This window comes from Salmo trutta, chromosome 15 (assembly GCF_901001165.1).
Source record: "Salmo trutta chromosome 15, fSalTru1.1, whole genome shotgun sequence".
Lineage (NCBI taxonomy): Eukaryota > Metazoa > Chordata > Actinopteri > Salmoniformes > Salmonidae > Salmo > Salmo trutta.
The window spans coordinates 25,488,996-25,506,652 of NC_042971.1; the positions used below are offsets into that span (position 1 = coordinate 25,488,996).

General features: G+C 44.1%; 1 protein-coding gene across 5 annotated transcripts in view; it reads right to left on the bottom strand.

The window, feature by feature from the left end:
• Positions 1-17,657, bottom strand: part of LOC115148681 (roundabout homolog 3) — a 304,721-nt gene that overhangs the window by 96,242 nt on the left and 190,822 nt on the right. For 4 of the 5 annotated variants that reach the window (XM_029690781.1, XM_029690782.1, XM_029690784.1 and 1 more), the window contains exon 2: positions 4,471-4,797. In XM_029690781.1, the coding sequence (XP_029546641.1) occupies positions 4,471-4,797 (327 nt within the window). Of the gene's footprint in view, positions 1-4,470; positions 4,798-6,351; positions 6,371-17,657 lie in introns of those variants that run through there. The other variant, XM_029690785.1, reaches the window with a different exon arrangement.

Genomic DNA, 17,657 nt, shown 5'->3' on the forward strand with positions numbered 1-17,657 from the left:
CTCCATTGTTGGTTAATAGCAGTTTCTTTCTCCCAGACAGACCAACCGCCACATCGGGGGATTTGGAATAGACGCTTACGCAAACACAGCCAGGCCGGTGACAATGCCAGACACCGCACTGTTCTAGCATCTAGAAGAATATACCATCCAATTACACTGTTTGGTCATTGACACCTTTATACACTACTGAAATGTTTTATTATTTACAATGGTGGCCTACCCCGGCCAAACCCGGACAATGCTGGGCCAATTGTGCGCCCGCCCTATGGGACTCCCAATCACGGCCGGATGTGATACAGCCTGGATTCAAACCAGAGACTGTAATGATGCCTCTTGCACTGAGATGCAGTGCCTTAGACCACTGCACCACTCGTGAGCCCTAAATTGAGGTACATGTCATCACATTTGTGTATTGGATAGAGATAGGATAGGAGGCAGATTAAATAGGAGGCTGTTTGTGTGTGTTGCTACAGATGTAGGATCTTCATTTGATCACTCTCTGCAGGAGAACGTTCCTGTAATGCAGGAAATTAAAAACTAGTAGTGTATTTAAAAAAGCTTCTGAAGTTTGTAATTTCCACTTTGAAATGTCAGACTTGATATTTCCTTTTGAAAAATAGATCAACCCCTACAAAAATGCACATTTCCTGTTGCTGAAGGATTATTTTCCTGCTTTAGCAAACTGGATCAAATTAAGATTCTACATCTGTATGCTATTCAATTCCCCTGGGTGATGCCAACTTAGTTCGCTGTATAAGTTATGCTAGGTGTCAGCAAGCTTTCCTGACTTTGTGCATCATGTAGTTTTTGTTGGTTGCAGCTGAGACAGACTGGCAGGCTAGTCATCTCTGACACTTCAGTCTCATCTCGGAGACGGTCAAGACCATTGAGTCAGTGGATGAGCATCCTGCTGTCTCAGTCCAGTTATGACGTATGGGCACCTTCTGGGCAGTGTGAAGGCTCCCAATGAACACTTGGCCCTGGAACAGATGGCAAAGGTGTACTTTCTACTGACCCTCTGCCCACCGCAGTGCCCAGTTCTCATCAAATGTGCTGAGTGGTGTTTACCCTGTGCCCATTAATTTGCCCTGCACATGAAGACTCCCAAACAACTCCCTCTAGCATGGCACAGAAAGGGGGGTGGAGAGTTCAACTACACCCATTTCCCCCACGTCAACAAACTCCAAACCAGATGGATCTGTGACAAATCCATTTAGATCCAGTCGAATGACTTAAGCTCTTCTCTGACCTTTCCAACTCTGGAGCGGTGGTCATCTTAAGGTGAATTTCAGCTCAGAGAATTCATTAAAAAAACATATTGTAGAAATCAATAGAGAGTTTAAACGTCTGTTTGCTCGGTCATTTGCGAGGGTCAAACGCAGCTAAATCCCCTTGAAATGTGCTTTTAATACAACAGCATACGGTATTGTCCTATTGTTAGGCAAAGGCCACACTGAATGCCCAAAGTGTAATGCGTCTGTCAATAAAAAGTTCCCAGAGTCAATTAAGCGAAAACTTGACTTTGAAACGGCCTCTCGGCTGGCAGGCAGCAGGCTCCTGGGGAAGAGGACGACACAACAAAATAAATGGAATAATAAAGCAGCCGTCAGTAGAACTATAAACAGCACCATATTCACCGAGCCTGACCCCACAGGAGTTGTCTTGGGGACAAGAATGGGAGTTGATCTATTTTCACAACTGCAACTCATTTCCAAACGACATGCTTCTGAGATAACCGAACAAATCGGAGGAATTCTGTAATCACAGTATAACCCGGTTACAGGACTCTGATTCAACGGGTACAAATCGACCTCGCACATCTCGGAAATAGATCTTGCCTAATACTCCTACGCTTGCATAACAGAATCTGACAGATGGTTGAGGTCAGTAGGAGGGTCTGGTGTATTTAACAGTGTGGTGGTATAGCCCGCGTAGATAGTGATCTGTATCCATGAGAGATAATGGAGCTTGATTAGTAACAACGGTCAGAGTGGGATTTTATTGTTCTATTGTAAACCTGGATGCTTCTGCTGTAACCCAGGACACACAATGGCCCTGCAGATGCCCCAGCATTCATTAGCATGGGGGCAGGGGAAGTGTGTGTTGGGGGGGGAGACTGTTCCTCACACCACCTGTTGTCATGTCCTCTTGACCCCCATCCTCTCCAGACACACACACACACACACACACACACACACACACACACACACACACACCACTGGCCACAGGCCACCAGCACGGGCCTCAGTCTCATTAGCCCCAGTCTGGTCTTATTAATTCATGATCCTCTGAGGAGGACAGGTTTGGCCGGTGGGCCCAGCTCAATGACCACCAGACGGAAGGGGGACCAGAGGGACCAGCCAGAGGGTCCTGGCCTCACCTTGGCCATCTGACCCCTCCTTTTGTGTTTAGCCCCCCTGGTCATAGTCCTCTCCTCTGCCCTTTCCTCAGCCCCCATGAGCCCGGCAGCCGGCACATTGATTCCATTAGTTAAGCCTGGACACACAGGAGGGCTCAAACAGTCTAAACTCAAAAACAGACCAATTCAGAGAGATCAACTCCTAGACTAACCAACTCAGAGACTAATTAAGAGACAGAGCAACTCAGAAACAGACTAGCTCAGAGAGATCTACTCCTGAAGGGCTTCAAAGAGAGAGAAGACCATATCTTCTAGCACAGTACCAGTGGGCACTTTAAGTGGAAACACATTGGCACACAAAGGCATTTGACATAGCTGATCACTGGAGACCAGATACTTGGAGGACTACCTCAGGTAGTTGACTTTCAGTTCCAGTTGAAAACGAAAAGCTTTATCCAAACGGATGCTTTCACGATCAAAGTGAAAGAAAACAGGCTATTGCCACTCGTCCAATTACGAGTAAAAAAAAAAGAGATTTCTCTACGATCTCTTAAAGAGGGGTTCAGGCAACAGAGAAAATGACAAATTGCTTTGGAACCACTGATTGGTACACCGGGCCTGTATTTCTGCTCTTAGCTGGACGTGAGGTTGGAAATTGCTCAGTGTGGAGTGTGAAGCAGTTATGGAGCACCATGGCCCATATTGGCCCTGACCCATAGGATTAATAACACAGGGCAGCCAGCCTGGAGCTGCCTGAGGAGAGCGTGCCCTGTAGCAGCTTGGCCATTTGAAGAGGGGAGGAGGGCAACTCAGACACCCTTATCTGCCAAGTAACCCCCTTCCTCCCAATTCCTAATCCCTTAAAACCTCAAAATACATTTTCTGGAGGAGTGGTGTGTGTGTGTGTGTGTGTGTGTGTGTGTGTGTGTGTGTGTGTGTGTGTGTGTGTGTGTGTGTGTACGCACATCTTACTTCCGGAGCATTGGCCCCAGGGCTGTCTCGTGGTTGGGGTCACCCAGAGAGGAACCACCCTCCTCTGAGATGGTTGGGAGTTTTAGGGTGAGCGATATTGGCCAGGGCTAAGCTCCATAAAAGGAGGGTTGAAAGCATTTGACTTTCACTGAGTAAAAACACAGTTTCTGTGTTTTGAGGGACAGAGGGTATAGTCTGTCATGGGGCAAAGACAGCCTTCACAATAATTGAACTCTAACAAATATGTGTATATTGCTGTCAATACTGTTTACTGGGGCTCTCCAACCCTGTTCCTGGAGAGAAAGCCTTCTGTAAGTTTTTGCTCCAACCCCAGTTGTAACTAACCTGATTCAGCTTACTAACCAGCTAATTATTAGAATCAGATTGCTAGATTAGGGTTGGAGTGAAAACTTCCTGGACAGTAGCTCTCCGTGAACAGGGTTGAAGAGCCATGCTGTATACAAACAGTTTGTCGGATATGCTACTTACATCATCCTATAACAGAAAGAAAGAAAGAGGAGCAAATGGCAGCTCTTGAAAAAGGAATGGGGTAACTGTAGCCTACCAGGCTTCATTCTAAAGCACTGAAAACCAGGCAACCAATACAAACCAAGAAACTATCCTCAACTCATATCAGGGAAAACTATTCATAAAACAGCAAAAAAAAATACTGAAATACGCAAATAACCCGTTGTGTTATCAAACGGAATTACATAATGAAATCCTAATGCAATAGCGCATTGGCTAATCTAATAGTGAAATCAAATTGGCCGTCCACGTTTTATTTGAGCAGAGCAGATTGCAGCAGTGCCCTGTTGTGAAAAGCTGCCGTTCTCACAGGGTTTTCTATAGTGTGTGTGTGTGTGTGTGTGTGTGTGTGTGTGTGTGTGTGTGTCTGGGTGGCGCGAATGTGTGTGTGTGATGTTTTCAGGGGCTAACATCTGCTACCTGGAAACAGCCACTGTTGGCTGTTCTAGCTTCACTTTCCCTTTCCAATGACAGTTGTTACATTTTGCTTGAGCTAAGGATTGCCTCTCCTCTCTGTCAATGCTATGCAGTGCTATACTTGATCAATATCTGCCAACTTGGCTCAAACACACCTCTCTATCCCTAAGAGCCAAAATGGCCGAGTCACTTACTTGCCACCTCCAGCGACGCGTTGCGACTGACAGCCTCGCCTAGGTAGTTGCGTGCCACGCACACATAGACCCCCTCGTCGGGTTTGCTCCGTCGACCATGGACGATACGCAGGAAGAACAGGGAGCCGCTGGGCAGCAGCATACGATGGGAGCGTGGATCTTCCCTGTCCGTCTCCACTCGTTCGCCATCTTTGTACCACTCCACCATGGGGCTGGGACGCCCCTCTGCCTTGCAGTTGAGGGTGGCCGGCTCGCCCTTGGACACGATCAGGTCGGAGGGGTGCTCCACGATCCGCGGGGGGGCATCCTCCAACCTGGGTCGGGATCCTGGAATAGAGAGAGGGGGTAAAGAATTAAGTGTACTCTGTTGTAGAGGTCTTGATGGTTTCAACAGACTCAAAATTCCAAAATCTGACCTAGGTTCTAAATTCAGACTTGTCTTGGATCTGGGTTGGGTCTGATATAATTGCCACGGGTCACGGATATGTGCAATTAAAATTGATTTACCGACTGAACCCAATTCGACCTGTCCTCTGTTAATTTAGTGTTTGTGTGATGAGAACTGCGCGAGTTTGTTATCTGTGTCAGCCAATTACAATTCAATAAAACGCATAGCTTATGTCCAGCTGAAACTGGTTCTGGCTGCTCACCTCACATGCACCTGCTGCTGAGGAGAGAGCGAAGAGAGAGAGTAAAAGGAGCCCTGGCCTAGGCTACTGTTGACTGCGATCATGGAGTAGTTTTTCATTGAAGTAAAACGAAAGTTAGAGGAGAAAGAGTATAGTGAAAAGTAGCTGACAAGGGTAATGCCCTTGGGGACAAATGTTTATATTGTAGTGGACAAAGAGGAGAAAAACATTGAACTATGTGCAACTCGCTATTCAGGTTTGATGCAATTTTCTACCTTTCGTTTATTTATTTTTGTATTTATTATCAATTGGTTAGTAATTATTATTATTATTGTAAATTATTATTATAATTATTATTATTGTAGGCCTATGTAATAATATAAACCAGTTAAATATCCTATGCAAAAAGTATTTTGTTTCATTTTGTTGAGACATTTCATTTGCTAAATTAAGTTCTGTCTTTTAAATTTTGTGAACAATTTAGTTTAAGGTTAAAATTAGGCCTGTTGTAATATAAATAGCATTAGCCTATTGCTGTCATTGGTTGGGTAGGCCTACAGTAGACAATCACCTTTGTTGGTAATAGCTGCAATATAGGCCTAGCCTGTTCAAAACTTTTTTTAAGGTTTCATTGAGACATTTTTATTGGCCAAACGAAGTTCCAGCTGGAATGTTGTGTTGCCGTAATATAATACAATTACAGGAAGGCCTACTATGCTACTCGCACTCAAACCATGAAAAGGAAAAACCAAAGAGGGCAAGATGCAAAACTTCATCTAATGCTGCATTATAATAACCTGTTGGTATTTTCCCTATAACAATGACTTGACTTGATTTTACCCTAAAAGTTAAGCAACTTTAATGATGGTTTGGTGTGGTATGGCTATTATTAGGCTTAGCTACTGCAGGCCATGAAGGCAGTGCAAACCAGCTGAGGAGTATTTTTCTCTGCTCTGCTGAAGGGTATTTTTCTGCACACTTTTTCTCATACTGGAGTAAAAAGGTCTAGTGAAATATACATTTATTTGGGGGATTTATCAGGGGGTGCAGCCTAAGCTCCCCTGAGAATTCAGACCCCTTGACTTTTTCCACATTCTGTTACGTTACAGCCTTACTCTAAAATGGATTAAATATTTTTTTCCCCTCATCAATCTACACACAACACCCCATAATGACAAAGCAAAAACAATACATTTTTGCAGATTTTTTAGGGAAAAAAACTGAAATATTACATTTACGTAAGTATTCATACCCTGTACTCAGTACTTTGTTGAAGCACCTTTGGCAGCGATTACAGCCTCATGTCTTCTTGGGTATGACGCTACAAGCTTGGCACACCTTTATTTGGGGAGAAGTATTTCGATTGGGTTCAAGTCCGGCTCTGGCTGGGCCACTCAAGGACATTCAGAGACTTGTCCCGATGCCACTCCTGCATTGTCTTGGCTGTGTGCTTAGCGTAGTTGTCCTGTTGGAAGGTGAACATTTGCCCCAGTCTGAGGTCCCGAGAGCTCTGGAGCAAGTTTTCATCAAGGATCTCTCTGTACTGTTCATCTTTCCCTCATTCCTAACTAGTCTCCCAATCCCTGCCACTGAAAATCATCCCCACAGCATGATGGTGCCACCACCATGCTTCACCGTAGAGATGGTGCCAGGTTTCCTCCAGACGTGACGCTTGGCATTCAGGCCAAAGAGTTCAATCTTGGTTTCATCAGACCAGAGAATCTTGTTTCTCATTGTCTGAGATTCCTTTAGGTGCCTTTTGGCAAACTCCAAGCGGGCTGTCATGTGCCTTTTACTGTGGAGTGGCTTCAGTCTGGCCACTCTACCATAAAGGCCTGATTGGTAGAGTGTTACAGAGATGGTTGTCCTTCTGGAAGGTTCTCCCATCTCCACAGAGGAACTCTGGAGCTCTGTCAGAGTGACAATCGGGTTCTTGGTCACCTCCCTGACCATGGCCCTTCCCCCCCCGATTGCTCAGCTTGGCCAGACGACCAGCTCTAGGAAGAGTATTGGTGGTTCCAAACTTCTTCCATTTAAGAATGATGGAGGCCACTGTGTTCTTGGGGACCTTCAATGCTGCAGAAATGTTTTGGTACCCTTCCCCAGATCTGTGCCTAGACACAATTCTGTTGCTTGTTTATTGGTGGCGCTGGCAAAGCCCAGTTGGAGGTTTCTTTCTCTCTCTCTATTTCTACTCTCGGATTTGGGTGTGTTTTCCACTGGACTTTTCGAAATGGGTCTCACTGTCCTCGGATCCATTTCGGAATGGATCCAACTTTTTGGACCGGTGAAGACCTCTACTCTGTTGTATGACTTGACTTGATTCATTTTAGCCCCTAGTGGAGAGATAGGGGGTTAAGTATTACTGTAATAGAGAATGTTGTCAGTAACTAGGCTAGAGCAGGACAGGGGAAACGGCTCCTTGAGTGTGCCCTCGCCTACAGGGGAGGTTGGGAGAGGGTTGGTGCTAAACACTATGTGGTAAAAGGACAGGGTTCATTTCCCTGTGAGCTCCACCGAGCCCTCGAACATGGCCTCTTTTTACAGTAGAGACACTCCACACGAGGGCTGAGTGGGCGGTACACAACAGAATAAACAAGTCAACAACACACACATTCCATTTTTGCTCCCCTAACAGTCGACACTCCAACACGTCAACAACATGTGAAAAACACATTTTCATCATTCAAACTGTCAGTTCTGAGAAAACGAAGACAAGTTGAGTAATGTTCTCCACATGTGTCACTATTCTGCATTCATATCAACTTGATGGCTGAGAAATTACATGCTCTAAATTCAACTATCAAACAAAATGCATCTCCGGCTCAGAGGGGAGACGCACGAAACGTATCAATAAATTAAAGTGTCCCGGGTTTTTAGAAATTCACAGAAAGGAATGTGGAGGGACTGCCAATGGTTTTGTTTTGCATAAGAGAGAGAGAGAAAGAGAGAGAGAGACACAGAGAGAGCGAGAGACAGAGAGAGACACAGAGAGAGCGCGAGACAGAGAGAGACACAGAGAGAGCGCGAGAGATATACAGAGACACAGAGAGAGCGCGAGAGAGATATACAGAGACACAGAGAGAGCGCGAGAGAGATATACAGAGACACAGAGAGAGCGCGAGAGAGATATACAGAGACACAGAGAGAGCGCGAGAGAGATATACAGAGAGAGCGCGAGAGAGATATACAGAGAGAGAGAGCTATACAGAGAGAGCTATACAGAGAGAGCGAGAGAGAGATATACAGAGAGAGAGCTATACAGAGAGAGCTATACAGAGAGAGCGAGAGAGATATACAGAGAGAGCGAGAGAGAGATATACAGAGAGAGCGAGAGAGAGATATACAGAGAGAGCGAGAGAGAGATATACAGAGAGAGACAGACAGACAGACAGACAGACAGACAGACAGACAGACAGACAGACAGACAGAGACAGAGACAGACAGACAGAGACAGACAGAGACAGACAGAGACAGACAGAGACAGACAGACAGACAGAGACAGACAGACAGAGAAAATGTAATTCATGCAGCAGGTTTTGTTGCTGGAGTGCTTTGAAATTGCTTCCCTCTCTTTCCCCCAATTTGATTGACAGTGTGTTGGCGAGACAATTATGGATGAATAACAACAGCGGCGCAAAGACTAGCACTGTGGGGCGAGAAGGAATTTTCCACAGAGAGTCCTTTTAGGGATGACACAGGGAGGTGACTATCTCTCCCGATATTTGTCTGAATAATTACTGAGATGCATCGATGCACCGATGCCAATTATTACAGTTTTGATGACTTTGTTGTTTTGTATTCCACCACAGTTAGGGACGCCAAAGGTTTTTTGAGTTGTTGAGCTGAGGTTTCTTGTCGGCAAACCAAGATGGAGGTTGAGGCTCTCAAGAGTTCTCCACAGGGCCAGGTGTGAAAATGTGGGTTCCAACAGTGTCTGATAACAACTGATAAGAGGGCGGCTTAATATCCACTGGGCAAATGCCTTTCCCTCCACGGTCGAATACTCCAGGGTTATAGGATTAACAAGTCAAAGGTAGAAGGCTTTTAGTTGATGGAGGAGATACAGACTATTGTATTGAGCGATGGACCCTCACTCAAACCAATTTATCTTCTTAAAGAAGGAACGTGTGGACTCTTGATGTAAAGGAAATGGTGATAGATGGACTTTTGAAGGAATTTCGAGTCAGATGTAAAACATCCATTTTCATGTGATAGCTTGACCTGCAGTGTGTGACTAACATCTCAGTGTATCATGGGCCTTTACCATACAGAATGATAGGCCTTTCAAAGCAAACTCTCGAACTGGCTGCTAAATCTTAACTTGCATACTGCCTCCGTCATTTATTTTGTATTGAACCTTTTTTTAACAAGGCAAGTCAAATTCTTATTTACAATGACGGCCTACCAAAAGGCACAAGGCCTCCTGCGAGGACGGGGGCCTGGCATTAAAAATAAAAATATAATATATGACAAAACACACAAGAGAACAAGAGACACCACAACACTACATAAAGAGAGACCTAAGACAACAACATAGCATGGCAGCAACACATGACAACACAGCACAACATGGTAGCAGCACAAAACATGGTACAATCATTATAGGGCACAGACAACAGCACAAAGGGCAAGAAGTTAGAGACGACAATGTATCACGCGAAGTAGCCACAACTGTCAGTAAGAGTGTCCATGATTGACTCTTTGAATGAAGAGACGGAGATAAAACTGTCCAGTTTGAATGTTTGTTGCAGCTCGTTCCAGTCGCTAGCTGCAGTGAACTGAAAAGACGAGTGACCTGTGTGTGCTTTGGGGACCTTTAACAGAATGTGACTGGCAGAACGGGTGTTGTACGTGGAGGATGAGGGCTGGAGTAGGTATCTCAGAAAGGTCGGAGTGAGGCCTAAGAGGGTTTTAAAAGTAAGCTTCATCCAATGGGTCTTGTGACGGGTATACAGAGATGACCAGTTTAAAGAGGAGTATAGAGTGCAGTGATATGTCCTATAAGGAGCATTGGTGGCAAATCGGATGGCCGAATGGTAAAGAACATCTAGCCGCTCGAGAGCACTCTTACCTGCCGATCTATAAATGATGTCTCCGTAATCTAGCATGGGTAGGATTGTCATCTGAATCAGGGTTAGTTTGGCAGCTGGGGTGAAAGAGGAGCGATTATGATAGAGGAAACCTAGTCTAGATTTAACCTTAGCCTGCAACTTTGATATGTGCTGAGAGAAGGACAGTGTACCATCTAGCCATGCTCTCAAGTACTTGCATGTACTTGCATTACTACCTCAAGCTCTAAACCCTCAGAGGTAGTAATCACACCTGTGGGTAGAGGGGCATTCTTCTTACCAAACCACATTACATTTGTTTTGGAGGTGTTCAGAACTAGGTTAAGGGCAGAGAAAGCTTGTTGGACACTAAGAAAGCTTTGTTGTAGATCGTTTAACACCGGGGAGGGGCCAGCTGAGTATAAGATTGTATCATCTGCATTTAAATTGATGAGAAAGGTTTCTACTGCCTAAGCTATGTTGTTGATGTAAATTCAGAAGAGCGTGGGGCCTAGGATCGAGCCTTGGGGTACTCCCATGGTGACATGCAATGGCTGAGACAGCAGATGTTCTGACTTTATACACTGCACTCTGAGGGAGGTAGTTAGCAAACCAGGCCAAAGACCTCTCAGAGACACCAATACTCCCACAAGAATGGAATGGTCTACCATATCAAAAGCTTTGGCCAAGTCAATAAAAATAGCAGCACAACATTGCTTAGAATCAAGGGCAATGGTGACATCATTGAGGACCTTAAAGGTTGCAGTGACACATCCATAGCCTGAACGGAAACCAGATTCCATGCCAGAGAGAATACTGGACATCAAGAAAGCCAGTCAGTTGATTATTGATACATTTTTCAAACACTTTTGCTAAACAGGGCAAAATAGAAATTGGCCTATAATCAGCTTGATCTCTCCCTTTAAATAAAGGATGCACTGTGGCTGTCTTCCAAACAACTTGTCAGTAACAACCACATAATCAACATTAAGGGACATGGGCAGCTGTAAGGAGAGGGGTTTATTCTCCAGGTCTTTAATCGTTTTCCAGAACATCTTGGGGTTGGACCCACACACACACACAGAGAGAGAGACAGAGAGAGACAGAGAGAGACAGAGAGAGACAGAGACAGAGACAGAGACAGAGACAGAGACAGAGACAGAGACAGAGACAGAGAGAGAGAGAGAGAGAGAGAGAGAGAGAGAGAGAGAGAGAGAGAGAGAGAGAGAGAGAGAACCTGCATTCCAGCAGAGCTTGGTCTACTCATGCCTATAACCAGGTATAACACAGAATCTGACATTGGCTGCTAAAAAAGACAACACTCTCCATCTGTGTATGTTCCTTGCTCTCAGAGTGAAAACAGTCGTCACTTCGGAGTGGTTGTCTTCCCTTTAAGCCAGGCTCTGCAGAAGAACAGTGTAAGACCAACTGATGCTCAGCTAATAGCTTTTAGGGTCTAGAAGAGCAGAATAGACCTACGTTGGTGGGGGTTGGTGGGAGGTTGTGGAGGAACCCAGCAGTACAGGGGCATTAGGAGCTGCCATAAATATTACAGGCCAGGCCAGTCTGAGCATGGAAAAGGACTGCGGTATGAGAATGACCTAATGTTATGTGGATGTTCTCAAAGCGACTGAGCGCCTTAATAGAAATGGAGCTACAGTTGAAGTCGGAAGTTTACATACACCTTAGCCAAATACATTTAAACAATTCCTGACATTTCCTGACAATTCCTGACATTTAATCCTAGTAAAAATTCCCTGTCTTAGGTCAGATAAAATCACCACTTTATTTTAAGAATGTGAAATGTCAGAGCCGGTGTAACTGAGTCAGGTATGTAGGCCTCCTTGCTCAAACATGCTTTTTCAGTTCTGCCCACACATTTTCTATAGGGTTGAGGTCAGGGCTTTGTGATGGCCACTCCAATACTTTGACTTTGTTGTCCTTAAGCAATTTTGCAACAACTTTGGAAGTATGCTTGGGGTCATTGTCCTTTTGGAAGACCCATTTGGAAGACCAAGCTTTAACTTCCTGACTGACGTCTTGAGATGTTGCTTCAATATATCCACATAATTTTCCCTCCTCATGATGCCATCTATTTTGTGAAGTGCACCAGTCCCTCCTGCAGCAAAGCACCCCCACAACATGATGCTACCACTCCCGTGATTCACAGTTGGGAAGGTGTTCTTTGGCTTGCAAGCTTCCCCCTTTTTCCTCCAAACATAACGATGGTCATTATGGACAGATCTATTTTTGTTTCATCAGACCAGAGGACATTTCTCTAAAAAGTACGATCTTTGTCCCCATGTGCAGTTGCAAACCCTAGTCTGGCTTTTTTTATGGCGGTTTTGGAGCAATGGCTTCTTCCTTGCTGAGTGGCCTTTCAGGTTATGTCTATATAGGACTCGTTTTACTGTGGATAAAGATACTTTTGTACCCGTTTCCTCCAGCATCTTCACAAGGTCCTTTGCTGTTGTTCTGGGATTGATTTGCACTTTTCGCACCAAAGTACGTTCATCTCTAGGAGACAGAACGCGTCTCCTTCCTGAGCGGTATGACGGCTGCGTGGTCCCATGGTGTTTATACTTGCATAATATTATTTGTACAGATGAACGTGGTACCTTCAGGCGTTTGGAAATTGCTCCCAAGGATGAACCAGACTTGTGGAGGTCTACAAATTTTTTTCTGAAATATTGGCTGATTTTCCCATGATGTCAAGCAAAGAGGCACTGAGTTTGAAGGTAGGCCTTGAAATACATCCACAGGTACACCTCCAATTGACTCAAATGATGTCAATTAGCCTATCAGAAGATTCTAAAGCCATGACATCATTTTCTGGAATTTTCCAAGCTGTTTAAAGGCACAGTCAACTTAGTGTATGTAAACTTCTGACCCACTGGAATTGTGATACAGTGAATTTTAAGTGAAATAATCTGTCTGTAAACAATTGTTGGAAGAATTACTTGTGTCATGCACAAAGTAGATGTCCTAACCGACTTGCCAAAACTATAGTTTCTTAAAAATACATTTGTGGAGTTGTTGAAAACCAAGTTAATGACTCCAACCTAAGTGTATGTAAACTTCCGACTTCAACTGTAGATGTTATGCAAAGGTTTTTAAAAGAGAAGATACCATTGCCTGAGATTGAGGTAAATGTCATGCTTGGGTTTGCATTACTAGAAATGGGAAAAATATGAAAATATTAGGCAAATGTTCAGAAATGCAAACTTCTAAAGGACAAGAGATGAAGTACACTTTTATTAAAGAGAGGTGTTCAAATGGCAAGGTGACCTCAACATTGTATGACTTCTCCTCTTACAACTTGAAAAATTGGGAGAGGACAGTAGACAATCAGAAAGTAGGCCTATACTTGACTGTCCGGAGAGAGAGTAACTGACATACCTAGGCTTTCTATGGACTTATTACCACCTGGCTGAGGTTTACAGGGAAAAGAGAGCATCGGCTTCAAAGCTTAATGTGAGCTCATGAAACCATTGAGCTGAGCTTCTCAGCCTTTTATAGATAGGAATGACAGTGTCTGTAAAAAAGCTGTGAATGCCAGTCCAAATTACACAAACCTGAACATGTAAATAGGGGGCAACTCAAGACACAAGAGTGTGGTTGTGTTGCGTTGACACTGTAATATCTCTTCTCCAAAGTCACACATATGTCTATAGTTACTGGGTATCGTAAATTAACCTGAGCCGAAGCATTTGGGAATTGAATGTACTGTAAGACAGTGATGAGCAGTTTTGTCTTTAACAGATACAAGGATTATTTTATTTACATTTTAGTCATTTAGCAGACACTCTTATCCAGAGCGATTTACAGTTAGTGCATTCATCTTAAGATAGCTAGGTGGGACAACCACATATCACAGGCATAGAAAGTACATTTTTCCTCAATAACCTAGCTGTCAGTAGAGTCAGAGCTAGAAGGGGTGAGGTGGGGATGGTAAAGTGCAAGTGCTGGTTAAGTTTTTTTTTTAAAGGTGAGGAGGAGGATTATTTAAGATACTGTTTTGAAGAGGTAGGGTTTCAGATGTTTTTGGAAGATGGGCAGGGACTCTGCTGTCCTAGTTTCAGGGGGAAACTGGTTCCACCATTGGGGTGCCAGGACAGAGAAGAGCTTGGACTGGGCTGAGCGGAAGCTGCCCTCCCGTAGGGGTGGGAGGGTCAAGAGACCTGAGGTCTCGGGTTAGGGTGTAGTGTTTGAGCATAGCCTGAAGGTAGGGAGGGTCAGTTCCTCTTGCTGTTCTGTAGGTAAGCACCATGGTCTTGTAGTGGATGCGAGCTTCGACTGGAAGCCAGTGGAGTGTGTTGAGGAGCGGGGTGACATGGGAGAACTTGGGAAGGTTGAAAACCAGGTGGGTGCTGCTTTCTGGATAAGTTGCATGGGCTTGATGGCACAAGCGGGGAGCGCAGCCAACAGCGAGGAGCAGTACTCCAGACAGGAGAGGACATGTGCCTGGATAAGGACCTGCGCCACTTCCTGTGTGAAGTAGGGTCGTACTCTACGGATGTTGTAGAGCATGGACCTGCAGGAGTGAGTCACTGCTTTGATGTTAGCAGAGAACGACAGGGTGTTGTCCAGGGTCACACCAAGGTTCTTTGCACTCTGGGAGGGTGACACTGTGGAGATGTCAACCGTGATGGAGTGGTCTTTGAGTGTTTAAAGGAACAGATGTTTATCAAATCATTCCAAAGTCTGCTCTGATATCACACTATGGTTGCTGCAAACCCTCAGAAAAAATATACAAATAGCCTCATGAGTAGATGCTATACAATATGGTCATGCCCACTAAGAATCCACAGCAAGCTATGGTGACTGATTAGAAGTAAAGGATGAAATTCAATTTGAGTCTTACATGCTCGTCGAGTCAGCCTTAAAATGACAGGGACAAATGCTAAGCTAAGCGCAAAATGACCCCAATGGGGCACGATCAGCATCAGGATGAGCCCAAAACATCAGGACTGTGTCAATGTTATTAGAGTGAGAGTGTGCTAATGCACACCCAGCAAACCAAAATCGGTTATGTAAAGGTTCCGAGAACATTTGTTAGGCCGGGGCAAATGTTCTCATAACACAAACTGTTCAGTCGCAGTGTTGATTTCAGAATGCTTGTATAACACATTCGCCTGATGTTGCAAGAACGTTCCTAGAACACATTTCATCTGTTCTTTAAAGGTTCCCAGAATGTTTCATTAGGTTGTGGGAACAGTCTGGTGAGAATATTGTGGGGACATCAGAAAAGATATGTTGTCAAAACACAAAAACTGTCCAGTTCTGCGGATGATGCTACAATGTTTCTCTTAGGGTGCAAAAAAACATCTGCCTGATGTTGCAAGAACATTCCCAGAACAGCCTTTCCGAGTTCGTTAAAGGTTCACAGAACATGTCATTACGTTGTGGGAACAGTGTGGGTACATTACAAGAGCTAGTTTCCCAAAACACAAAAAATACTCAGTTGTGATGACATTCATTCAATGAATGGAGGTGCTCAGAAAAATTCAAGAACATATTTCTGATTGGTCATACTGCCATGGCTACTGAAAAAAGACAAAGAGAGCTTCCCTGGTGGCACAGAGAACCAAATATTGCAGGTTCAAACCTCAGATGTGCAAATTGTCAACTTATGAAGTGTAAAAAGAAGATGGTTGCGTTTGTATGATTAAATGCTGTTAAAATGTCATATGAATGAAAATATGCTGTGTGTCTCTATATCCCTTACAACACAGTCCTCAAATGCAATTAAACATTCTCTGAATGTTTTTGAAATGTTATCATCCAAACTAGAACTTAATGGGAATCTTAGCTAATGCTGGGCAGAGTCTGAAACAGCGTGACTTCATCCCAAATCTCTTAGACCTCTTTTAGCTGGGGAGTTGATCTAAGCCTAAGAGAATACTGTTGCGTTGTCTTGCATGGGAGAGTGGGAGAGAGGGAGGCAACATAGTCTTGATCAGATTTCAAATGTCATTCTATAATGGAGAATGAAAAACTGCTGAGGCGTCGCGCTTTCCTCATCTTCAGGTTAACAAGTGGGTTGGTCTGACCTTGTCGTCTGAAACAAGAGAGTGTGCCAGCATCCAGAGTGGATTCCATCTCCCTGCCAACTCCCTCCACTATGTATTTCACCATGTCTCTCCGAGTGAGCTTTTAGCAGCTAAGCAGATTGATCTACTTCTCTGGGGAAGAAAACTTAATCTGCACATCACCCAACTCCCCAAATCACTTAAGTACTCACTTGACCGACATTCTGATGAAAGATGGGTCTAGAGGGAAAAGTAATTTGCATGTAAGGTCACAGGGCTAACGTTGTTCGAGATATAAAAGAGAGGCTAGCAATTTAGCACAACTTCCCACAAATGGCACAAAGATCATATTCAACCTTGTCTTGATGTATTCTAAGGAGTCAACTCAAAGAAGTCATGTCATTCAAATATGGCCAAACACTATAGGCCTATAACACCATAATAAATATTTTTTACTGTTATCTATGTTTTTACTCAGCCTAATTTGTATGTATATAATCCTTATAACCATATGTACCTCTATGATTTATGACTATTGACTGTGTGCAAAGTTGCCTTTTGTATCACACTGTTTTGAATTGTTTCCACAGCCACCATGCGTCACGTGCGTAATGGTCATGTGAGGTGTATTCTGTGTATATATTTTGGGATGTGGATGTGGCCGTTTGAGTTGACAAAGATCCATGTTGGATCGAAACATTGTCCTATAAAGGTGGTAAATTGGGAGCATATACAGTGTGCAGGCCTCTATTCTTTTTCATGTGTCCTTTATTAGCCCAGCTCCTACTGTACGTTTTTTTAATGATGTGCTTATGACCACTTACTTTTCTAAAGACAATTTTTTCCCCACACATTCACTTCAGCAGCAAAACAATTCTATCATGGTTTGACTTTGGAAAAAAATTCCTTTTTAAATCTCCATGACAACAGGTTTGGCCATTTAATAATTGCCTTCTTCATTCAAGCATGCGAAAGCCTTGAGATCAACACCCTTCGATCACCAATGTACAGAAGACTAATTGATACAGCTAACTTCCTACCCCCCCCCCCCCCCCAAACTAGTTTGTTTGCTAACCACCCCTCACACCTCCAAAGTAATCTTATATGGCGGTTATGACATGAGGTACTGTAAAGTATGTGAGAAGACTGTTTTTGTCTCCCTGCCAGGCAAACCTGAGCACAAAACACTGACGACATCTTAGCTCAGTCGGAGTCAGCCGTGAAAAATGCCTTAAAATTCTACCGGAGGAACTTGAGAATAAATCAGGCTTGGGATACCTATCGGAACACAGCACCTCAAATCCTTAACACCCTGTGGGGCTAAAAAGAGAAGATTAATCCATTTGAAAACTCGACTAAGCTAACCCCCTGCTTTCCATGCAACTCCCTTGAATAAAAATTCTGACTTCAAGTGTCCACAGCTGGAAGGAGTCTTTCACATAGGAATTCCAGTGCAGCAGCTACTATAGATGTGA